Source organism: Hevea brasiliensis, unplaced genomic scaffold (genome assembly GCF_030052815.1).
Source record: "Hevea brasiliensis isolate MT/VB/25A 57/8 unplaced genomic scaffold, ASM3005281v1 Scaf494, whole genome shotgun sequence".
Lineage (NCBI taxonomy): Eukaryota > Viridiplantae > Streptophyta > Magnoliopsida > Malpighiales > Euphorbiaceae > Hevea > Hevea brasiliensis.
The window spans coordinates 4,500-31,312 of record NW_026615022.1 but is presented as its reverse complement, the minus strand read 5'-3'; the positions used below and the strand labels follow the sequence as shown (position 1 = coordinate 31,312).

General features: G+C 32.1%; 1 protein-coding gene across 3 annotated transcripts; it reads left to right on the top strand.

Annotated features, from left to right (window-relative positions):
* The first annotated feature begins 20,749 nt into the window (after positions 1-20,749).
* LOC110640195 (ent-kaurenoic acid oxidase 2) lies at positions 20,750-25,705 on the top strand. Of its 3 annotated transcripts, none has more exons than XM_058142414.1 (9): positions 20,752-21,096; positions 21,495-21,782; positions 23,096-23,573; positions 23,690-23,953; positions 24,102-24,191; positions 24,272-24,350; positions 24,620-24,726; positions 24,883-25,004; positions 25,462-25,705. In XM_058142414.1, exons 2-9 carry the CDS (start codon positions 21,550-21,552, stop codon positions 25,577-25,579), a joined length of 1,491 nt encoding a protein of 496 aa, XP_057998397.1. In that variant the 5' UTR covers positions 20,752-21,096; positions 21,495-21,549; the 3' UTR covers positions 25,580-25,705. The 3 variants fall into 3 exon arrangements, with proteins under 3 accessions (XP_057998398.1, XP_057998397.1, XP_021647106.1); XM_021791414.2 differs by having other exon boundaries at positions 20,752-21,100; XM_058142415.1 differs by lacking the exons at positions 24,620-24,726; positions 24,883-25,004; positions 25,462-25,705 and adding an exon at positions 24,420-24,602 and having other exon boundaries at positions 20,750-21,100.
* The last annotated feature ends 1,108 nt before the right edge of the window (positions 25,706-26,813 follow it).

Here is a 26,813-nt window from a genome sequence, read left to right as displayed (position 1 = left end):
AGTGGGAGAAATATTCCTCAATAGAATGGAGGAATATTTCCTATAATGAGTAGAACTCTTATTTTAGTGTTATTCCTAAATTAAGTAGGACTCCTAATCAGATAAGGATTAAGGGAATTAACACTATAAATAGGAGAATAATGGAAAATGTTATTTGGCTTTTGCCCATTGAAGAGAGTGGCTTTCAGCTCATAGAGTGAAGCTGTCGCCCATTGTAGAGAGGGGCCTTGCTAATTGCTGTGGATTTGGCTATGCCAATTAATGAGGGGCTTTTGCCCATTGCAGTGGAGAGAAGCTTCGGCCTAAGGTGGAGTAAGGACATAGAATTCAAGAGGAAGGAATTCTCATCCATTGGTGAGAGGGCTCTTGCCCATATAGTTGAAGGCACCCTTTGTGGTGTAGTGTTGTAATAGTAAATATATTGAGTTATGTCTAGAGGAGACTGAGAGGGACTAACTAATATATTTACTATGAGCAGTTTGATATTGTATGAGTTCTCTTGGGTGTAATTGGGTTGATGGGTAATATAGCTTTGAGCTTGTAATGATGATTTATTTATTTATTGATAGTGGAAGATGGCATGCCCGTGGATGTAGCCCTATGTTGAGAGGGTGAACCACGTAAATATTTGTGTTTTGTGTGTTTACTTTGTTTCTTTACAGTTTACACTCTTCTGCAGTGCACAACAAATTGGTATCAGAGCATGGGAATGATCTTGGTGAGTTTGGTTAAAGGTGGAGCTATTGTGATATGTGGAAAGTTGCACATGCAACAATGATGATGCAAGTTCAAGGTGATGGAGAGATAAAATTTAGGTGGAGCTCTTGATGCAAAATCAAGATGGTTAATGATGCGAAGATTTTTTGAAGAAAGAAGTAAGTTACACCCAAGATGAAGATTGGAAAGATTGATGATTTGAAGGGTTCAAGCTCAAGCATGAAGATGTGATGATTTGATGACACCCAAGAATTTGAGGTATGCAATGGTTGATGGATTTTGAGTCAAGGTGGAGATTATTAGAATTATGACTCAAAATCCTAATAGGATTTGGAGAGAGATCTTTTCCTAATTTGAGTGGAAGAAATATTCCTCAATAGGATGGAGGAATATTTCCTATAATGAGTAGAACTCTTATTTTAGTGTTATTTCTAAATTGAGTAGGACTCCTAATCAGATAAGAATTGAGAGAATTAACACTATAAATAGGAGAATGATGGAAAAGGTTATTTGGCTTTTGCCCATTGAAGAGAGTGGCTTTCAGCTCATGGAGTGAAGTTGTCACTCATTATAGAGAGGGGCCTTGCCAATTGCTGTGGATTTGGCTATGCCCATTGATGAGGGGCTTTTGCCCATTGCAGTGGAGAGAAGCTTTGGCCTAAGGTGGAGTAAGGACATAGAATTCAAGAGGAAGAAATTATTGTCCATTGGTGAGAGGGCTCTTGCCCATATAGTTGAAGGCACCCTTTGTGATGTAGTGTTGTAATAGTAAATATATTGGGTTATGTCTAGAGGAGACTGAGAGGGACTAACTAATATATTTACTATGAGCAGTTTGATATTGTATGGGTTCTCTTGGGTGTAATTGGTGAAGAAGCGAAAGCATGGTAATTGGTGCATTGGAGCATTGAATTTCAAAATTTTTCTTCTAGGGTTTCATGCATCATGCCACATCTCTTATGTGCCTAATTAATTTCAATGCTCAATTGCATATTAAAACACTTTTAATATGTATTAGGATCTTCATTTGCCATTTAAGATTGTGAATTAACAAATTAATTCAATTAAACCCTAGTTTGAAAGAGGAATTTGGGCACTAACCTCTTTGATGCACTATGGATGCAATTGACACCTTTAGGAAGCTCTTAGGACCCCAAGTGTTGTCCCTCTAGCTTGTCCACACCAAGATCACCAATGGCAGCCCCCAATTTTGCTTCTCAAGCCTTTGCCAACCAATTATAATTTGGGATTTTGCTTTTAGAGAAGTTATATGTGTGTATAGGACACTAGAAACAATTCCTAACAATTTTAATTCAAAGAAACTAAGAGATTTTTCTTTGAATCAAGTTGGAAAAAAAAGAGAGGAGATGGAGAGAGCCTTTGTGCCGTCACACATAAGAGACAAGAGAGAGTGTTTTGTTTCTTCTTTCTTTCCCTTTTATAATTAGGTCAAATAGTCACTTAAACCCTTTGCCACATGTCACTACCACATTGCATCTTATTTTTAATTGACTTAATCACATTAAGTCTGTAACACCCCAAAATTTTAAATTTTATGAGCATTTTTGGTATTTTAATTTTATTTAAATTTTATGAATTTTTTTGAGATTTTTCGAATTTTAAAAATCGGGTTCGATTTTCCGAAAATATAAACTTTAATGATTTTTAAAAATTTATTTAAAGACCACGTGGCAAAACTAAAAATATATTTGGAGTCAACGTATTTTTCTGAGTTTTCTGGAATTTTTTTCGGAATTTTTGGACCTCGTTTTCGGTCCCGAGACAGAGTAAAAATTCAAAATTTTATATTCTGAATCGAACCGGCCGAATCGAACCGGACCGGATCGGACCGGTCGAATCGGACCGGCCTTTTCCTTTTTCTTCTTCCCTTCCCCGCGCGCGTCGTCCCTCTCCCTTTTCTCTCTCGTTTCTCTCTCCTCCCCACCCCCAGCCGCCGGCCACCACTGACCAGCCTCAGTGGCCGTGCGCCATTGACCACGTGGCGCAACCCAAACGGTCAAAAAATGCGCTGAACGCCCTACAAGACGCCGCGCTTCAGCTTCCCCGGCCAAATCCGGCTGATTCGGCCACCAATTGGACCGGGTCTTGTGTCAAAAATCATCTACTCGGCGAGAGCTTTCCATAGACACCAAGAACGCCGAAATCCATCGAGCGGTTTGTCCGATTTTTGCTCGGGAAGATTTTAGCCCATTTCGACTTTTGGGCTAGATTTCTCGAAAACCGTGAATCCCACGAGAAAACTGAGGCTACCAGCACGCTCCATTCGTCGAGAGCTTCGCAACGACATAAATTTCGAATTTTTCCGACACCGTTTTTCGATGGGTCCCACGAAACTTCGCAGTGTTTTTCCGAGCATTTAATGAGCTTAGAAAATTTTGAAAAATTTATGTACTAACCCCCGTGTTATGGGCTTCGTGTAGGTATCCTCGATTCGCGGAAATTCGGCGATTGGCCAAGTGCGCAAATTTGGGCGAACAGGACGTTCTGGAAAAGTCTCCAAATTGGACCGAGGTTTTGGCTAGCCCCCCATTGTCAGACATCCCGAGCGCGTTCCCGAAGTCGGAATCGGCAAAGGTAAACCCGAACCTTGCTTTTTCGTAATTTTCTAGTGCTTAAATAGGATTAAAATTCCATAAAATATTCGTGGTAGCTTAGAAAATTACGATTCTTTTTGCAATAGCTTAGTAATATTGCTAAGGACCGCGGAGCAAAGTTTTGTAATTTTTAGAGCTTGTTTGGGCAGTTTTTGCAAAAATGATCAATAACAAGGACTAAATTGAAATTTTGCGTATTGTGATGGATGTGATTTGATGGGCGGGAGGGCTGTGTGATATGATTGAACTGTGGATATATGGATTGTGAATATAGAAGTGTGTTTTGAGCCATTTTGCAGGTTGGGTAGGTCATAGGTATAGGGGAGACTCTGCCGGATTTTCGGCACGACTTAGGACGTATTGGTCTTTTTCTTTGTTTATATTGAGTCAAATTTATTAAATGATTGTAATAAAATTGTCAGGTGAGTCGAGACAGCCTTCTTCCTCCGCCCAGCCGCCTCAGTGACCATCGTCAAGTCTGTGAGTAGAATATTAATTTTAATTGTAATTTCGATATTATTATATGTTCAGCATGCCCATGCATCACTTATATGCATATATTTATGTAGTTAAACTCTAGGCACGATTTATGTTGCATTCATAGCTGATGTGCCATGGTTGTTGTTGTGGTAATTTGGAGGCGGTGTGCGTGCGTTGGCGTGCGTGTGATGTGGTGTGGACTATGGATAGGACAGGCGATCCACGGCTTGAGTAATTGGGACCCGATCCTTGAGGGGTAGTCACGGCTTGAGTAATTCTGGGACCCTCGATTTGGTTATTAAGTGGAAGTCCGAGCTTGAGTAATTCCTGGCACCAGTTGGATTTAAGAGAGTCGTATAGGGATCGGCTCCCATATGTTATGATTGATACTACAGGTGTGTGAGTGCTCCAAATTACCTTTTGATGTTATGATGTGAAAATGTTGTTGATGTTGCATTTCACTCTCTGAGTGCATTAGTTCTAGATAGTTATAGAGATTATGGTTAAAATTGATATTTTACTCTGAGTCGAACGCTTACTCTGTTCAATATTTTTCAAACTCTGGGAGGATTTTATTTTGGTTAACTCGCTTTTCTCCCTCGCAGGTCAATTATTACTGTTTGTATAAACTTGTTAAATCTTAGAATTTCCGCATGTGTTAGAAATGTTATTTGATTTGGGTCTGTAAACTAAATTATTATTTTGGGACCTGTAAACTTAACATGCTATGCATGTTTGATGGATTGGATGAGGGAGCTGAGCTCCCATTTATTAGTATGTTGATGAGTATGTGGAGGGTGAGCTGAGCTCCCCAATTGACTATATATTGTGTTTACAGGTCGGGTGAGTCGAAAACTCCCTGTTGGTAAGTCCATTTTATGGCCGGACTCTGTCCGTTTGTTTTCTTGATATTGGGCCCAAATGGGCCTTAGAGTTGGGTTAATGAACAGTTAGGCTTACTACGGGCCTCGGGGGCTTTAGGCTGGCCCAGGTCCTAGTGCCGGTCCGGCCCATAGGTTGGGTCGTGACAAAGTCAAGTATCAAAGCTAGACTTAATCTTGACTTTAATCATTTTACATGATAGGAAGACAAATGACAAGTTCATATGATGCCATGTGTCACCATCTCATGGTGCCACATGTCACCATGTGAAATGATCCTATTACCCTTATGTTGTAATTTTGAGTTCTCAACCCAAAATCATTATTTCTCCTCTTCTAATCAATTTATATCAAATATAAATTAATTAATTAATCTCTATTAATTAATTTCTCATAATTAAATTCATATTTAAACACTTTAAATATAAATTTAACTTTTACTATATATCCAATAACCTAGATTTGGTTTCAAGCCATGCTAGGGACTTTGCAATCTCATTGCAAACCAAATCTATTTAATTAATCAATTAAACTCTTTAATTAATCAATTAAATTATATTTTACTTGGTGATTAACTTGTGTATGTGTGTGACTCACTAGGCTCATCACTAATTGACAATGAGATATGATATTAACTCTTAATATCATCAGAACTCTTTCTTACTATAAATGATTTCTCTAAATCATTTTAGGCATCTCATAGATCATGGTTGACACCTAGCATAGCGTGCCATGGCCACCCAATCAGTAACAAGGAATACCTTAAATGAACTTTAATTATATGTTACCATACACTAGAATCTCTCTATTACAAAATCCCAATTCGAGCTGGAGTCATGGTTAATGTCAAATCCCATTTGCTATGAACATTATGTTCTCTTTTAATTCCAGTTCTTGATTAATTAGATTTTCTTATCAGAAACTCTTTTCTGACTAAATCTGTCTGTCCTGGCCAGGAACTTGAACATCAAGAATAATTAAATAAACATAGGATTTTATCCCTATTTACTTAGGGTAACGAATCCCATCTTGATCAACACCTATCTCCATATATAACTAGTAGGAGCTAACACATGCCCATATACCCATACACAGTACAAGTATGAAAGCAGTATCAAACTCAAACCACCTATATACAAGATAACTGTATCTTAGGTCTAAATATTATATGCACTCATATGATATATGACAATATATTGACAAAAGTAAACTCCATGTGCTTGTCATAAGCGTCATTGGTTCGGCTTATTTATCATGTATAAATGCCTATCATGTTTGTTATGTGGCATGAGACTCACCACTCCATCTTATTTATATCTCATATAAATACCTTGGGAATAAACATGATTACAATCTTTCTGGATAAGTCATGTCCTTCGTGAAGTATCCTCGATTGTGAACCAATTTATGATACTTTATGCTAGAAATACTGTCACTCATATTCTTAATAACTTAAGAATAGAATTTCTAACAAAATATCAATGGACCTTTTCTATTACACATAAATATATTATGTAAACAGAAAAGTGAAATTGCCTTTTATTAATAAGATATGTACAAGATACATACAAAATGATATGCTCTAGAGCATACTACTAACAATCTCCCACTATCACTAGAGCCATTCATTACAATATCTTAGACCTATCTTATCAAGATGTCGGTCTAACTGATTTTATGATATAGGCTTTGTGAATGGATTAGTTAGATTTTTGGCTGATGCTATTTTTTGTATGGCTACATCGCCTTGCCCAACTATCTCTCTGATAATGTGGTAGCACCTGAGCCTGTATGACCGCTCCATTGTTGTCACAGTAGAGAGGAACTACTGACTCAATGGAAGGAACTACTGCAAGTTCTGTCACGAACTTCTTTATCCAAATAGCCTCTTTTGCAGCATCTGATGCAGCAATGTACTCGGCCTCTATAGTGGAATCAGCAGTCATACTCTGTTTGGAACTCTTCCAACTGACTGCACCTCCATTACAAATGAACACAAACCCAGAGATAGACTTTTTATCATCGATATCTGATTGAAAATCAGAATCAGTATAACCATCCAATTGTAAGTCACCACCTCCATAAATCAAGAATAAATCCTTAGTTATTTTCAAGTACTTAAGGATATTCTTGACAACTACCAATGTTTCAAACCTAAATTGGATTGAAAGCTGCTAGTCAAACTAACAGCATATGCGATATCCAGCCTAGTACAGATCATTGCATACATCAAATTTCCAATAGTCGAAGCATATGGAATCCTGGCCAATTTATCTCTTTCTTCTGGTGTCTTTGGAGACATCTCTTTAGAAAGGCGGATACCATGTCTTACTGGTAATAATCCTCTCTTGGAATCAAGCATGTTAAACCTCTTTAACACCTTTTCCAAGTATAGACTTTAGGATAAATCAATTATTCTTTTCGCTCTATCTCTATAGATGCGAATTCTAAGAATATAGGTTGCCTCCCCTAAGTCTTTCATGGAGAATGTATTTGACAACCACACTTTCACAGTTGTCAACATACCTATGTTATTACCTATCAACAGAATATCATCCACATATAAGACAAGGAAAGTGACAGCACTATCACTAACCTTCTTCTATACACATGGTTTATCCACATTTTTTATAAAATCAAATGACTTAATGGCTTCATCAAAATGGATGTTCCAACTCCTCGAAGCTTGCTTCAACCCATAAATGGATCGCTTTAGCTTGCATACTTTGGAACCATCTTGGGATTCAAAACCCCTAGGTTGTTCCATGAAAATATTTTTCATCAATGTATCCATTGAGAAAAGCTGTTTTGACATCCATCTACCAAATCTCATAATCATAGTATGCAGCTATTGCTAATAGAATCCTAATTGATTTAAGCATGACAACAGACGAGATAGTCTCCTCATAGTCGATTCCTTGCCTTTGGTGAAACCCTTTCGCTACTAGCCTTGCTTTATAGGTCTCTACCTTTCCATCAGAACCAATTTTCTTCTTGAAAATCCATTTATTCCCTATAGGTACAATACCTTTAGGTGGGTCAACAAGGTCCCAAACTTGGTTCTTATGCATGGAATCAATTTCGGATTTCATAGCTTCAATCCATTTTGAAGAATCTATATCTGATATAGCTTCTTCATAGGTAAGAGGATCATCTCCATGATCTACTTCTTCATGAGTAAATAACTCTTGTTCATCTTCATGAAGAAAACCATATCTCACTGGTGGGTGAGATATCCTTGTTGATCTGCGAGGAATTACTGTAGATGTTTCATCAATAGATGTAGGTTGACTAGATGGATCTATATTCATTTGATCTGTTGGTTTGTCAGAATTCTCCAATTCTAACTCTATTTGCCTTCCTTTGCCACCTTCTTGAATAAACTGTTGTTCAAGAATCATGGCATCTCTACTTACCATAACCTTTTATGATGTAGGCAAATAAAAATAATATCCAAAACTTTCTTTTGGATATCCAATAAATCGACCTTTTTCTGATCTGATTTCCAATTTATCAGTGTTCAACTTTTTAATGTAAGCTGAACAACCCCAAATCTTAACATGCTTAAGACTCGATTTTCTTCCATGCCATAACTCATAAGGTGTGGAAGAAACTGATTTTGATGGAATCCTATTTAAAATATGCAAAGCTAATTCTAATGCAAATCCCCAAAAGGAGATTGGCATATCAATATAGCTCATCATATTGCGTACCATATCTAATAGGGTACGATTTCTCCTTTCAGATACACCATTCAGTTGTGGCATTCCTGGAGGAGTCAGTTGGGAGACAATGTCATCCTCTTTCAAGTATTCATCAAATTTAGTACTCAAGTATTCACCTCCACGATCTGATCGAAGAGTTTTAATACTTTTCCCTGTTTGATTTTCTACTTCTCATTTAAATTCCTTGAACTTTTCAAAGGATTCATGTTTGTATTTCATCAAATACAAATACTCAAACCTTGATTTATCATCAGTAAAGATAATAAAGTAATGAAAACCGCCTCTAGCCATTTCCTTAAATAGACCACATACATCACTATGTATCAATTCCAAAATATTTTCAGCTCTTAGCCCTTGTCCAACAAAAGGTGATCTAGTCATTTTGCCTTGAAGGCATGATTCACAAGTTGAAGTAGGTTCAGAACCCAATGAGGATAAAATCCCCATTTTCTCCAGCTTTGCAATCCTATCTTCTATAACATGACCTAATCTTAAGTACCAAATATATTTTGAACTTGAGTTGATTTTCATCATGGCATTACATTCATTTAGATTGCTATACTCTGGGCAGTTCCTCTTCCAGTGCCTATCCTTCTGACAGTGGAAACACTTTCCCTTGCCTTTATCAGCTTCGGTCTTGCCCTTTTGTTTGGCTATCTTCTTAGAAGGTCCAGGAATTTGAGGTTTCTTATTCTTATTGCCGTTCTTTTTTTTGGACTTTCCAGTAGAAAAAGAAGATACAATCAAAGCCACCTCTTTTCCTTTATTGCCCGACATATTTTTTTGGGCAATAACTAGCATGTTAAGTAATCCAGCCAGAGTACACTCTTGCTTTATCATATGGAAATTTGTCATAAAATTCCCAAATAACTCAGGTAGGGACTGAAAGATCAAATCTGTCTGTAGTTAGAAATCTATGTGAAATTCAAGATGTTCCAGCTGTTCAATAAGTCGAATCATCTTATGGACATGATCTCCTACATTCTGTCCCTCAGACATCCTCATGCGAAATAGCTGTCTAGATATCTCATACCTAGCATTCCTGCTGTGCTCACCATACAACTCTTGCAGGTGAAGGAGGATCTCACTTGCATTTTGCATATTTTCATGCTGCTTCTGTAACTCATTACTCATAGAAGCAAGCATGTAACATTTGGCTCTCATATCATGCTCCTTCCACTTGTCCAAAGTATCTAGTTCCTCTTGAGTGGCCTCTGGAGGTAAGGGACCAGGAACCTTTGAGTCTAAAACATATCCAATACGTTTTAGGTTTAGGACAAGTTTTAAATTTCTTAGCCAATCAGAAAGATTAGGTCCCATCAACCTATTGTGATCAAGTATGCTCGCAAGGATATTGGATGGTGGTGGTTGTTGTGTGCTCATTATTATCAGAAAATTAACTACAGAAAATAACTAGATTAATTAGTAAATGTATCAAGTAATTAACCAAAATTATTATTGTTTTTTAATCAAATTGGTCCTTCCACTAACTTGGCGAATCCTACACTTCCAAAGTAAGAAACAAAAATCCTAGTTGGATGGATTTCTAGTGGGTGATTGAATTCTTATAGTCTTATTGATTATCCTCAGGCACATCCATTATTGGAATTACAATAAACTATAAGTGAGCAACTCTTTGACCATCACATCTCATGTGAAGTTCAATCATTTACTTAGCCCCTAATGCTCAAAATCTTAGGCACATCCATTATTGATTTATCTTGCATTAGTTAAGTTGATCCCATTGAGCCAGTAAACATACAAATAATTTTAATGTCCTCAGGTACATTCATTATTGGCCATCAACTATTTACATATTTACAACATCTCATGCTTAACAATTATTTTTAAGAAAATCTCTTAAATTAAATGCATCACATGCAAGCATTTAAAATTTCTTAAAATAATTACCTCAATGGAGGGCCCATGATACAATTACTTTAATTATACCATTTCTAACTTAATCATTTGTTTGGAAGATTTAGCGGTCGGCTTAATTACTATTATGATCTCACTTTGCACATTATCCAATTGGCATGCATATATCATATACTTGCATACATTCACATATAACTCATGCATACATGGATAAACAAATAATATGGTATGATCATGGACTTTCTAAGGGATTCAATTCTGAGCCACCAAGAATTGAATCAGGGTATTCCTAGGTGTATTTCATTCATTCATTTTACAAGAGTTGCTGAAGGAGTACATAATCAACACTTGATCTTAATTTCCTCCCACTGGTCCTACCAATGCTCTTTACCTCCTTGATCTTCTTGCAATCCAATTACATTGTAATCCTTGGCATACCAAGGCGAATTTACAAGAATATAGACTTTAAAGTCCTCAAATAAATGAAATTACAACCCAAATTATTGCAACATTTATAATACATGCCACTAAAATAAAATTAATTATTTTACAAACTAAAGAAAATAAAAGAAATAAATCCAATCACATTGGTCTTTTATTGTCCATGATCATCCATTATGCATATTAAAATTTAACAATTAAATAAAATAAACATACTAAAAAATTAAATTAAATATCACATATTCAAGCAAAAAATTTAGATTTGAATCTCATTCAAACAAATTTAAATTTAGAAACTCTTTCCAAATTTAATACCTTGAAAACATTTTTCAAAAATTAATTGTGTCATTAAAATTCTTAATTAAACAATTTAATTAGGTATGAGCCTAATTATGGGCCTTAAGATATACAACAATTGCATAAAGAAGCCCAAAACCCAAGCCCAAACATCAAACACACCCTTAGGGTGTTAATCACATTCAAGCCGCCACACATATGACACCATCACATCTATGCCGCCACACATGAGCACCCAAACAGCTTTAGATCAATCTAAATTTGATCCAATCACACAATTAAACCTCATAAATAATCTTAATGGCAAATATAGTGGTTTTGATACCAATTGAAGGAGCGGAAGCATGGTAATTGGTGCTTTGGAGCATTGAATTTCAAAATTTTTCTTCTAGGGTTTCATGCATCATGCCACATCTCTTATGTGCCTAATTAATTTTAATGCTCAATTGCATATTAAAACACTTTTAATATGTATTAGGATCTTCATTTGCCATTTAAGATTGTGAATTAATAAATTAATTCAATTAAACCCTAGTTTGAAAGAGGAATTTGGGCACTAACCTCTTTGATGCACTATGGATGCAATTGACACCTTTAGGAAGCTCCTAGGACCCCAAGTGTTGTCCCTCTAGCTTGTCCACACCAAGATCACCAATGGCAGCCCCCAATTTTGCTTCTCAAGCCTTTGTAACCAATTATAATTTGGGGTTTTACTTTTAGAGAAGTTATATGTGTGTATAGGACACTAAAAATAATTCCTAGCAATTTTAATTCAAAGAAACTAAGAGATTTTTCTTTGAATCAAGTGAGAAAAGAAGAGAGGAGATGGAGAGAGCCTTTGTGCCGTCACACATGAGAGACAAGAGAGAGTGTTTTGTTTCTTCTTTCTTTCCCTTTTATAATTAGGTCAAATAATCACTTAAACCCTTTGCCACATGTCACCACCACATTGCATCTTATTTTTAATTGACTTAATCACATTAAGCCAAGTGTCAAAGCTAGACTTAATCTTGACTTTGATCATCTTGCATGATAGGAAGACAAATAGCAAGTTTATATGATGCCATGTGTCACCATCTCATGGTGCCACATGTCACCATGTGAAATGACCAAATTACCTTTATGTTATAATTTTGAGTTCTCAACCCAAAATCATTATTTCTCCTCTTCTAATCAATTTATATCAAATATAAATTAATTAATTAATCTCCATTAATTAATTTCTCACAATTAAATTCATATTTAAACACTTTAAATATAAATTTAACTTTTACTATACATCCAATAACATAGATTTGGTTTCAAGCCATGCTAGGGACTTTGCAATCTCATTGCAAACCAAACCTATTTAATTAATCAATTAAACTCTTTAATTAATCAATTAAATCACATTTTACTTGGTGATTAACTTGTGTATGTGTGTGACTCACTAGGCTCATCACTAATTGGCAATGAGATATGATATTAACTCTTAATATCATCAGAACTCTTTCTTACGATAAATGATTTCTCTAAATTATTTTAGGCATCTCATAGACCATGGTTGACACCTAGTATAGCGTGCCATGGCCACCCAATCAGTAACAAGGAATACCTTAAATGAACTTTAATCATATGTTACCATGCACTAGAATCTCTCCGTTACAAAATCCCAATTCGAGCTGGAGTCATGGTTAATGTCAAATCCCATTTGCTATGAACATTATGTTCTCTTTTAATTCCAGTTCTTGATTAATTAGATTTTCTTATCAGAAACTCTTTTCTGACTAAATCTGTCTGTCCTGGCTAAGAACTTGAAACATTAAGAACAATTAAATGAACATAGGATTTTATCCCTATTTACTTAAGGTAACAGATTCCATCTTGATCAACATCTATCTCCATATATAACTAGTAGGAGCCAACACATGCCCATATACCCATACACAGTACAAGTATGAAAGCAGTATTGAACTCAAACCACCTATATACAAGATAACTGTATTATCTCAGGTCTAAAGATTATATGCACTGATATGATATATGACAATGCATTGACAAGAGTAAACTCCATGTGCTTGTCATAAGCGTCACTGGTTCGGCCTACTTATCATGTATAAGTGCCTATTATGTTTGTTATGTGGCATGAGACTCACCACTCCATCTTATTTACATCTCATATAAATACCTTGGGAACAAACATGATTACAATCTTTCTGGATAAGTCATGTTCTTTGTGAAGTATCCTCGATTGTGAACCAATTTATGATAATTTGTGTTAGAAATATTGTCACTCATATTCTCAACAACTTAAGAATAGAATTTCTAACAAAATATCAATGGACCTTTTCTATTACACATAAATATATTATGTAAACGGAAAAGTAAAATTGCCTTTTATTAATGAGATATGTACAAGATACATATAAAATGATATGCTCTAGGGCATACTACTAACAATTGGGTTGATGGGTAATATAGCTTTGAGCTTGTAATGATGATTTATTTATTTATTGATAGTGAAAGATGGCATGCCCATGGATGTAGCCCTATGTTGAGAGGGTGAACTACGTAAATATTTGTGTTTTGTGTATTTGCTTTATTTTTTTGTAGTTTACACGCTTCCGCGGTACACAACAATGTTCATGGATGAAATTCTATGCCATCACTTATTATAGCAAAATCTTTATCGTATGAAGGCTCCATGGGACGTAGATCCATACATGTATGTACAACGACAATTATAAACAGATACATGAAGGATCATAAAAAAAAATAATCGAGAAAAAAATTTCACTCAATTGAACAAAACTGAACTACATAGCATAAAGAAAGCTCTGATACCACAACTGTAAGAAATTAATAATTAAGATAATCTACATACCTCAAACTCCAGCCATTATTGATCAAGTTTCACACAATGAATTTCTCTCAACTTACTATTTTAGATAAGATATCTTCTAGCCTATACCAGACGAACATAAAAATGCCCATACTATATGGTTTAGCTACACAGGCTTATATAGTGGTTAGGCTAGGGATCCTTATCCTTATCAGCTGTTATTGTTTCCTACCGTTAAGGGAACATATCCTTAATTAGTGCTAGTATCATAGAGAAATTTTGGGTAATTAATCACTCTAATTTAATGATTGGGTAATTAATTATTATTATTCAATCACTCTAATTTGGGGACTGTATTTATCTAAATGATAAATATTCAAATTCAAATAATATATTTGTGGGCCACATTAGTTTCATAATTTATGAGACATGTACAACACAACATATATATCTTAATCTAATGATGAAAGTTAGATTGTTTAAAAAAAAATGTAAATCAATAAACCTCAACTTTTTTTCCTTTTGTTGAGGCAAAACACACGTACACCTGGATCAAGGACAGGAATGGACCGCTATTAAATTATGACAATTTTAATAAGATCCTTATTCCTATATAACACACGGACACTCCACAGCCAATGTGGGATTCAAAGGATCAGCTCATTGGACACCCCCCACATGGCACCTCAACCATGGGCCAACTACATCAATAAACCTCAACTTTTTTTTTCTTTTGTTGAGGCAGAACAAACGCACACCTAGATCAAGGACAAGAAGAGACCATTATTAAAACTATGGCAATTTTAACAGGATCGTTATTCCTATATGACCCATACACATACACTCCACAGCCGATGTGGGATTCGAAGGATCAACCCACTGGGCACGCCCCACATGGGACCTCAACCATGAGCCAATCGGCTCAAGGCCTACTTGTTTTTTTCTTTCATTGAGGCAGAACGCATGCACACTTAGGTCAGGGACAAGAATGGACTGCTATTAAAACCATGATAATTTTAATAGTATTTTTATTTCTATATAATCCATACACACATACATACTCTACAGCTAATGTGAGATCCTAACAAATCAACTTCAACTTCACTTATGAAAAAAGTGAACTTATTGAACAACACATCAGTTCCACTATTGGCTTTTGTGATCTAAAAGACTATAAAAAAAGGGGCAAAAAATGTAAAAAAGGAGGTAGCTGCAAAAGCAAGTACAGGTGGTAATTGCAAATGTAGTTCCTCATACTCCATTAAAGGGACATTCCCTAACCTGCAAATTTATTTAAACGGGTTTATGTTTCAAATCCCATCATCAACACGATTTATTTAGTAATTTAATATAAATAAAATAATTCAAAATAATATTTTATTGTTAAATAATTTTTTTATTCAAATCTATATGTATAAAATGATTTTGACATATTCTTATAGTTTAAATATATATTGAAAATTAAGTGCATATTAATTATCTATTATAATTCTAAATTTATTTTTTATATAAAAATTAATTTAATTTTTATAAAAAATTAAATTTAAATAGTATATATATATTTATATAATTATTTTGATTATATCATAATTTTAAATAATATATTATTTTTAAAACAATCATGAATAAAATAAATATTTTTACAAAATTATAAAATACAATAATTAATAGAAATTGTTTTATAAACAAACCCACTTACGAGCATAGTTTTCGTAAATAAACGAGTTCACGAGCTCATTTAATAAGTTTTATCACGAGCCTATAAACAAGTCTTATCATGATCTTGCAAATGAGTTCTCTCACAAGCTTGTAAACAAGCCTATTCACGAGCCCGCTTATAAGTCTGTTTAACAAGTCAGTAAACCTATTCAATGAGTCAACTCACGAGTTATAATAAGCTAAATGCTATTAAATTTGAAGTTGGCTTATTTATTAAAAAAATATAAAAATAAGGCTTGATCTCGACTTGTTTATAAAACGAGGCTCAAACAACTAGTGAGCAACTTGGTTTGTTTATACCCCTAATTATATATTAAGAGTCTATTTGGTTTACTTATTAGATACAAGTAATAGCTAATAATTGTTACTGATAGCTAGCAGTTGATTATAATTAATATATTTTAAGTGTTTACGAAAACCATATCTAGTTATTGCTAATATTATTTGTTTTATTATTAAAATAAACATAAAATTATTAATTTGTTATACAACACATAAGAATTAAAAATACAATTTTTTATGCATATACATATTTTTGCTAGTTTAATTATTATTTGTAATATTTTTATGTTTACCTATTATTTTTTATAATTATAAATAATTTATTGATAAAAAAATTAATTTAAAGACACACAAATTTTGCAATTAATAAATTTTAAAATGATAATATAGTCTAAATAAAAACAAATCAAATATGCTGGAGCTAATGAGAAAAAAAAACTTTTATTTTAGAATTGATACAAATAATTAATCGATCAATTATCAATTATTATTTTTATAAATTTAATAAATTAATTAATTTTATTATTTAAACATCTATAAGCTATTAATTTTACCTAATAATTGAATTAAATACCTCGAATAGAAAGGACAACTCACAACGGGTAAATCAAATCAATGTTTTTAAGCAAAAGAATCCTATGAGTTTTTCATTTTCTTCTGCTTATATTTCTTTAAATTTGGGAATAGTAATCTAGATAATATTATACAGCAAAAAATACAGAAGAAAATATTATACATAAAACAAACTGTTGTACTTAATTAATTTGCTTTTTTTTTTTCTTTATTTTTATTTATCTTTTAAAAATTGAATTATTTTTTTGAGGTTTCGGCTTTTGGATTACCTAACAACCCTTCTTGAGACAGTAACCCTTTTTCTTGTAGGAGAAGAGGACATTCCCTGTTTGGCCCCTTCGGCACAAAAGCCACTGACCCTTAACTTTTTCGTTCTTTTTCATTTTTGCGTGTAAATTATAAAAATACCCCTTCATCTTAAAAATATCTACACTTACATTCTTACATTTTTAAAATTTAATTAATTTGGGTAATTTTTATAATATGTCCTTAAAGTTTGCTCCGTATTTCACTTTCATCCTTTAACTTCAATTTATCACTAAAAAATCCTAAATTTTATTTTTATTTCACAAAATATTCCTCTAATGTGTTATAGCATATTTCTAGGTTAATAAAAGAATAATAAAATTATATTTTTATCTCCTTTCCTCTCACACTAAAATAACATAGGTCATTTCAATCACTATCTGTATCTATTACAAAAATATCAATGCTATCACAATGATTTTTCAGGAGAATTTAACTTTCATTGAAAAGTGTTGAAGTTGCATTTGTAAACGTTACAATATAACTTAGAGGGATTTTTTTTTTTAATTTGGAAACCTAATATTACAGGTTGAGAGATACTTTATGAAACAAAATTAAAATTTAAGGATTTTTTAGTAACAAATTAAAGTTAAGAAATAAAAGTAAAACATGAAGCAAAGTTCAGGGGCAAATTACAAAAATTATCCAATTAATATATATGTGTGTGTGTTAGAGTTATTATCAATATAAAATTTAAATATTAAGAAATTAATATTTAAATTGTAAGAAACTAAAATAAAATCAAGATTTAAAATCAAAAGAAATATAATTAATATTTTATCTTATGGTAATTATTAAGCATTAAATTGTTGTGATACTAAATCATAGAAATGATATTTATCATATCTCAAAAAGAAATTGTATTTATCAAATTTAAGAAGTGCTTTAACTGTTTTATTGCCATGAAAATTTTAATTTTTGAGAAATTTTGTAATTATCCTTTTTCCTAATACATCTTAAATGGGGCTATTGAAGCTTTTTTATTTCTTTATTTTTTAAATTCAAGCTTTTAACAAAATTTAGTGGTTGGAATCTGTAAAATCCATCCTTCAGATTTCTTCTTAGTATTTTGGTTATGCTTTTAGAGTTATAGATTTTTTTTAATGAGTATTGTTAATTTTATTAATAAAATTATATAGTTTAGCTATTTTTTAGTGTTACATTTCATGCTCGTATGAACTATTCATTTAACAATTGAATGAAATTGGGTCTAATTATGTGATCCAAAAATCAACTCCAATGTATTAATAATGGTTTATTAAGTTTGGTTTGTTTCGCAAATAATAACTTGTATATAAAAAATATTTTTTATTATTTAGTTGTAATATTGAATTAATAGTATATGTTTATGTTCTACATATATAAGTCTTTTTACATTTTAATAAGATTATCAAAATCTGAAAAATGACTTCCTATCATTTTTTTTAAAATGACTTAATTTTCTATTTAATCAGAAAAATATTTTTCATTAACTTATATTTCTTAGTGTCTCACACGAGAAAAATACGAAAAATATTTTTCAAAAAACAAATAGAGTTATTTTATGCAAAATAAAATCGAAAGTTTTTTTTTTTTGAAAACTTAAATCTAATTCTATCAAATAAGTAATAAGATTTTATATTAAATGATATTATATTATAACTTAGTAATAATTATTATTTTTTAATTTTTAATAATATTAAAAATTAAAAAATTTTAATTTCATTGTGTAAAAATTAATTCAATAATGTTTGTCAGTATTAAAAAATTCATAAATATTATTCTATTATTAAAAGGAAGTATTTGAATTCATAAATTTTTATTAAGCAATTTTTAATTTGATTGACATAAGCACATAGCATGATTAAATATTTAAATAATGCTAATGTGATAGTTTATATTGTCACGTCGTATCAGCACTTTTTTGTAAATTTAATTTTGTTTTAATGCTGATTTTAAATTTCAATGGTCGAGTTTTTACGGATAGGAGGTAGTATATAATTAGATTCGGTATGAGTTTGGATTTGAAAAATAACACCCGTAGTGAGTTCGGGTCGATTTCAGATTTTATATATTAGGTATCCGTTACTCAAACCCGTTTACATAAATATTTAATTAAATATAAAATATATATTTTTATAATAATATTTATAAATTTTTATATATTTTATTTTATATAAAATAGAATTTAAATATTTTATGAAATTGTTAAATTTTTAAAATATAAATTATTACTTAAAATAATTTTTTAAACAAAATATTAATTAAAATATATAAAATTAAATGGGTTCGAATTTTTTTCGAATAATAATAATCGAGTTTGAAACGGGTTCAGGTAGTTGATAATATTAATCAAGTTCAGGTTTGAGTTTGAGTTTGAGTTCGAGTTCGGGTGATTTTCACGGCTATTCTACCCGTTGCCATCTCTATTCCTACATAGACCACAAAACTATTTTTTAATACCTTTAATTAGATGTTTTCACTAATTAATACATTCAATTTTATACATTGAATATCATTTTATCTGTTGGAACGTTTAATTAATTTATTTGAAAGAAAAAAAATATATATTTAATTAAACAAAATAAAACTATATTACATTTAATTAATTATTTAAAATAAATATAAGGATATATTTACTGTTTTTATTAAAGTTGTTATTAAGAAAATTGCTTTTTTTTAAATAATTTAAATAAATTTAATAAAATTATCATAAAAATATTAAAATAATAAAATAATTTTTTTCAAATTATTTTTTTAACATATAAGGCTCTATTTATTTTATATAAAATATTTTTTTAAAAAAATATTTTTTATATTTTCTAACATTTGAGACACTTAAAAAAATTAGTTAATAAAAAATATTTTTTTAATAAAAAAGAAATTAAATTATTTTTGAGAAAAATAATTTTTATTTTTTAAAAGAATAAAATATTTTTTATTTTATAAATTTTAATAATTTTATTATAACGTAAAAATAATTATAAGATATTATTAATTTAATATTATAATTAAATAATAAATTTATAAAAAATATTATATATATATATATATATTATTTTTTTAAAATAAATAGAGCTTAAAATAATTTATTTTGGGCCCCTAACCGTAACGTCAAACAGTTTAAGTATCACAAAATATAAAATTATGGCCTTATTCTATTATATTATTATTATTATTAAATTAAATATATAATTATTAAATTATTATATTATATTATTTAAATAAATATATAATTATTAATCTTTTATTTTATAAATTTTAATAATTTTATTATAATGTAAAAATAATTATATATATATATATAATAAATAGATATTATTAATTTAATATTATAATTAAATAATAAATTTATAAAAAAATATTATATATATAAATTATTTTTTTAAAATAAATAGAGCTTAAAATAATTTTTTTAACGTCAAACAGTTTAAGTATCTCAAAATATATATGGCCTTCCTCTCTATTATTATTATTATTATTATTATTATTATTATTATTTTGTGATAACGTGTCTTTGATCCTATATGAATGAACAAATTTTAAGCATCCTTTTGGTCAATATGGAGAAAACCAATTATTTCATTTGTGTGGTTAGAATCACAACTTGTGTTTACTTATTTTATTAGAATTATAATTTTTTATATTTTATTTTATTAATGTCAATATATTATTTATTAAATTTCTTTTTATTAATAAAATATATTTTCCTTTATTTAATAATTTATTAAATAAGTAAAATAATAATAATAATAATTAAATTTTAATCTTAAAAACATTGAAGTCAGTTACATAATTTTTTTAATTATTTAATTTTATTTAAAATTACTTTTTATAAAAAATAATTTTATTTTAATATTTAAAATTAAATTTTAATTTATTAACATTAAAGTCTCCTTCAGGGCCGATATGTTGAAATTTTGACATTGATAAAAGCAAATTATAGGCGTATACGAATCAGAAACGCATGACAAAACGACAAAAAGGACGAAACGACATATAAATATAAATAGGGTGGTAACGTTAGCTTATGACGATCTCCAACACCTGACAACGATACCTCTGTCTCTGAAAATGGAAGGAATAAAGAAAACTTCATCTGACCGTCCTCTCCATTTCACTGTTTCATTTACAACCGTCGATTACGCTATTGCAACCCTCGCTTTCATCTACAGTGGAGCTTCTTCTTCGTTATTTTTAGCACCCATTTTAGAGGGAAGTGAGTGACTCCTCCCAGCTCCTTCCAGCAAGAAACTCAAAGCTCGCCGGCCATACAGCTTCGAGATTCTTTTCCCTGCATTCCGGCGAAGGGCCAACTCTAACTCCAAACCGTTTCAAGAATCTCTTCTCGGGTGGGCTAGTTTCTGGGAAATAAATTCTCAGTGGGTAAATTCCTGTTTTCTTATTTAGCTTACCTTTACTGTTTTCATACTCTTTTTTAAAAAATAAAAGTGGGATTTTGGGAAAGAGAAAAAGGCAACTTTTAAGGAATAATAATTTTTAATATTAGTACTTGCTATTATAATCATTTTGGCTGTGTGGGGAAGAATTATTTGGTAATGATATCAGTATATATAATTGGTGATCATGTGAGTTGCATTAACAGATATCTTTTATTGTTTGTTTGAAAATAAAGAAAGAATTTCGTGCATTTTCTTGTTATCTTACTACTGCTTTTCTCTTTGAGGTTGGGAGAGATACCACAAGGAAGAGACTGAGAGTGGTCTCTGGGATTCTTTAAAACTGAAATTTTGAGTTTTTTTTTTTTTCGGTGTCCTAGTTATCATTAACTTATCAGACTTTTGGAGATCTTGGTGGTCCACCCCTTCGACGATATGGAGCTGGGTTCCATTTGGATGGTCCTGATATGCATACTCGGATTTTTTTTGGCTCTGAAAAGGATTCTACAGAGAGTTAATGGGTGGCTCTATGAAACCAAACTGGGTGAAATTCAGTATTCATTGCCTCCAGGTGATTTGGGTTGGCCTTTCATTGGCAATATGTGGTCATTTCTAAGAGCTTTCAAGTCCACTGATCCTGATGCTTTCATGCACTTCTTTACCACCAGGTCATTTCTCTTTCTATCCATCTTTCTTGATTTATTTATCTAATTATTTTAGTTCCAATATGATAATCATTTACCGTTCATCTAATTAATTCATCTAATTATCTTGATGATTGTGCATATCAATGCATATCATCTTCTGTATTTGGTAATTTAATTCTAAATTATATTAGCTGACAAATGAGCTCTTCAGGGTGTGAAAGCCGGCCTTTTTTATCATCTTTGCCATTTTTAATTTTTTAAGCTTTTGCTATTCATTGCTTAGACTACATCTAAATTCTGATGGAACAGTATACACACTGTTCCCTTCTCCGTGTCTCTTCTCCTTCCCTTCATTTGACTCATAATTAGGTGACAAAATATTTTTAATGCCTATCAATGCACACTGCTTGCTTCTTTGCTCATCTCAATCCTGGATCTAATCTCTAATCTAAAAATAAAGAAAACAGATTATAAATAACGAAAATGTTGAATTATGAGAGCCATGGAATTTGATAAAAATTGCTTAGGTAAGGCATTTATATGTAATCTGATCTGAAATTGTTATAGGTAAAGGAAAATATAAAATAAGATAATATGATCACCGTAGTGCCAAATTTCTGAAATGGAAGAGCACCACATGTTAGCTTATACCTAACGTTATGGTGGAGGACCATGTCGTGTTAAAACTTGGTTGATTTAGATAGGATATTCTGTTAAACTGCCAATGCTAAGAGAGAGAAAGTAGAAATGTCAATTTTTGTTACTTTAACGTGAGAAAAGTAGTGGTGGAATTACTGTGTTGTTCTATAATTTATGTTTCTTCAATAGTGAAGTGTGGTGGTTTGTCAAATCATGATTCTCTACAATTAAAACACAATCGAAAAAATTTATACATAAATAAAAAGCTGAACAAAATCACTTGCAAATGGATTAGTGGGCTCTCAACCTTTTTGATATCAAAGATTTTGCGGTGTGAATAGATGGATACAACAATATAACCAATTGATGTTGTCCTGTATGCATGTTATATTTGGATTGATTTAAGGATGGAGACTTAGATAGTAGCAACTTGCAATTTGCAAAGCAAGATATGAAATGAATGGTTATTATCATCACACTTACTGTTTCAATTATTGCTCCATAATCTCCAAGGGAATATGGATTCAGTCTATGATCTATCCAAAGATTTCCTTGCCCCACCCTCCATCCCTAGTGCCCCACTGTGTGCAGCCAAAAGTGTTGGGCACAATGATAGGCTTTTCAGCCGCAATTTTGGAAAAGAATTAAAGATTTGTGTAACTAATTGAGATGAATGATCAAAACAATTGATGCAGATATGGACGTACTGGAATCTACAAGGCCTTCATGTTTGGAAGACCTAGTGTGTTTGTGACAACGCCTGAAACATGCAAAAGAGTACTAATTGATGATGATGCTTTTAAGCCCGGTTGGCCTAGCTCAACCATGGAGCTCATTGGAAAGAAATCCTTCATTGGTATTTCTTATGAAGAGCACAAGCGTCTCCGACGGCTGACTGCATCTCCTGTCAATGGTCATGAAGCTCTGTCCCTCTATCTGGACTACATTGAAGAAAATGTGATATCTGCCTTGGACAAATGGGCCACCATGGGACAAATTGAGTTCTTGACTGAACTCAGGAAACTTACTTTCAGGATCATAATGTATGTCTTCCTTAGCTCTGAGAGTGAGCCAGTCATGGAGGCCTTGGAGAGGGAATATACAGCACTTAACTATGGGGTTAGAGCCATGGCCATCAATCTTCCAGGGTTTGCTTACCACAAAGCACTCAAGGTGATGTTCCTTTTACCTTACACATACTTCTGCTTGGAGGTACAGAATAGAAAGTTAACTTTTTTTTTCTTCAATCCCCTTAAGCATTACTCAACAACAAACTCATTAAATTTCAGGCTCGCAAAAACCTTGTGGCTTCTTTACAATCCATAGTAGATGAGCGCAGAAGTAGAAGGAAGAACAGTATTTCATCAAAGAAGAAAGACATGATGGACGCTCTGATGGATGTTGATGATGAAAATGGTAGAAAATTGACAGACGAAGAAATAATTGATGTTCTGTTGATGTACTTGAATGCAGGCCATGAATCTTCTGGTCATGTCACAATGTGGGCTACTATTTTCCTTCAGGAGCACCCAGAATTTCTCCAAAAAGCTAAGGTACCCAGTGCAACTCTGTTTCCCTGTACCCAGGCTGGCAATAGCTTGGTTTGTCATACCTGTTGCCTCAATCGTTCCTTAATAATTTATTTTGGGTTTGTTTCTGACTCAAATCCTGCATTTCATTGACTTGCTTAATTACATATAGGAAGAGCAGGAGGAAATCATAAAAAGGAGGCCACCAACACAGAAGGGATTGACACTTAAAGAAGTTCGAGACATGAAATATCTTTCTAAAGTAATTCATATTGATGTTTGGTTGATCAGCCCATCCGGATTCAGTGTTAATTCTCCTCTGATTTATTTTAATCTTTGCAGGTGATTGATGAAACACTTCGTTTGATAACATTTTCACTTGTGGTTTTCCGAGAGGCAAAAGCAGATGTCAATATGAACGGTGAGTTCATGCTTTGCTTTTTTCTTTTCTTTTAATATTTTATTCTTATCTACACCATCTCATGTACAGAGTGCAGATATGAATTCATTATATTTAGTAGACAACAACAGGATTTTGAAATGTGATCACCACTACAAGAAAAGGTCCTTTGCAGCCAGAACAATTTGTCCTATGAATGTCATAACTTTGGCATGAAAAAAACTTATTCTCTATCTGAATAAATTAAAGTTGTCTTTGATTTAATGATTTGAAATTGGCTTGGAATTCAGGATATGTCATCCCCAAGGGTTGGAAAGTTCTTGTATGGTTCAGAAGTGTTCACTTGGATCCTGAAATCTATCCAAATCCAAAGGAATTTAATCCTTCCCGGTGGGATGTAAGTGCATTAGCTTTTGCACTTTTTCTTCCTTTAATGAATTACATATGGATCTTATTCATGTTTATCCATTTGTTCTCATATACTTAACCTGTTCATCTGCTTTAATTTGGATGTATTAACCTGTTCATCTGCTTTAATTTGGATGTAATGTAGAATTATACAGCCAAAGCAGGAACCTTCCTTCCCTTCGGAGCAGGAAGTAGGATGTGCCCTGGAAATGATTTAGCAAAGCTTGAAATCTCCATCTTTCTGCATCATTTTCTCCTTAATTATGAGTAAGCCCCAGCCCCTACTCCCACCTATATTAATTATCAGCGACATTTTTGAGTCATCCTTTCAGTTTTGTACAAGATATGTGGCCAATCATGGGATGAATTAAAAAACAAAAAGGAAAAAACAAAAGAAAAAATAAGAAGAATTTATCTAGTTTCTCTGAGCCCCAAATGCTAGATAGACTTCACTCTTTGGCTTCTTTGCATTCTTATGGAGCTTAATGGCCTGCTTGGAATATTCTTCTTTAAGGATATGCAATAAGGGCCAGATAGTGTTCATGATACAATTTTTACAAAGCTAGCCCTCGATTATGATATGGAACCACCAATCCTGCATAAACTTGATTCTAACTACAACTAAGACGATGAACGACAATGACAATAATTCTGATGGCAGCAAAGGAAATTTTCTTTGATATTAGATTCTGCTTTGTTTTCACATCTTTTTCTGATTACACAGGCTTGAACGTCTCAATCCTGGATGTTCATTAATGTACTTACCTCATTCAAGACCGAAAGACAACTGCTTTTCAAGAATCAAGAAAATTCAAGATTCACTTATGAAGAAACAGAAATGAAGAAACAACAAACATTAAATCCATACATAAAGGACAAGCCAACATTGCATACCTAAGGTTGGTTGGTTATATTGTTGTATCCGCACCATGAAATCTTTAATATCAAAATGGTTTGAAGCCCTCTAATCTATTTCCAGCTATTTCTTTGCTGCCTTCTCTCTCTCTCTCTCTCTCTCTCTCTCTCTCTCTATATATATATATATATAATTGAATATATAATTGAATCATGATTTGGACAAACCACCAAACTTCACTTATGAAGAAGCAGAAATTATTGAGCACCACATTAGTTCCACTACTTCGCTGATATTCAACCGGCTTTTGTGGCTTTTGTGATAAAAAAGTTGCTGAAATCTTCATTTTTCTTTGTCTTGCCATTGTCAGTTTAATAGAAACGTCCTAACTAAATGCACTCCATGTGGTTCTCCACCATAACATTAGGTATAGGCTACCATGTGATGCTTTTCCATTATCATTATTTGGCACTACATGTACAACTTCACCTCATCACTCTTAAGGCTTCGGCTAGACCTAACCACCGGGTCGGTTCCGATTCAAACTGGCCAGCACCGTCAATTTACAGTTCACCAAAAGCGTGAAACTCAACCGGTTTGTAAATTTTGGTTCTGATTTAATTCAGTCTGATTCAAGTCTAACGATCAAAAATTTTTTAAATGAAAAAAAATCCACTTTAGTTTGGAATCGAACCAGATTATTCTAGTTTATTCATAGTTTGAATCAAATATAGATTTGATCGTTTCGATTCTGAGCTGGTCCATGAAGGAAGCAATATATTGAAATTTTCTACTAATTTACCATGCCTGGAGGCTGGAGAGATGATAACAAATTGCATGAATTTTTATCTTATTTTAATTCTAAACAAAGAGCAGATGATGTCACCAAAAGCAGCTCACATGACCACCAATTATACTGATACAATTAACAAAATAACAAGTAATATTCCCTACACAGCTAAATTGATTATAACAAATTAGTAAATAATTCTCCAAAACCTTCTTCCATGGAAGAATGACCGTTTAAATGAAACAATGATGATGATGATGATCGATTTTATATGTGGCCAGCTTCATCCATTTATAATTTTTGATGAAAATTAATTATGCATAAGGTTGGATCATCCGATATTTATTATTATTATTATTATTATTATTATTATAGCAATGAATAGAGTATTTATAAAAATTATTTAATATAAATTTAAATATAATTAATA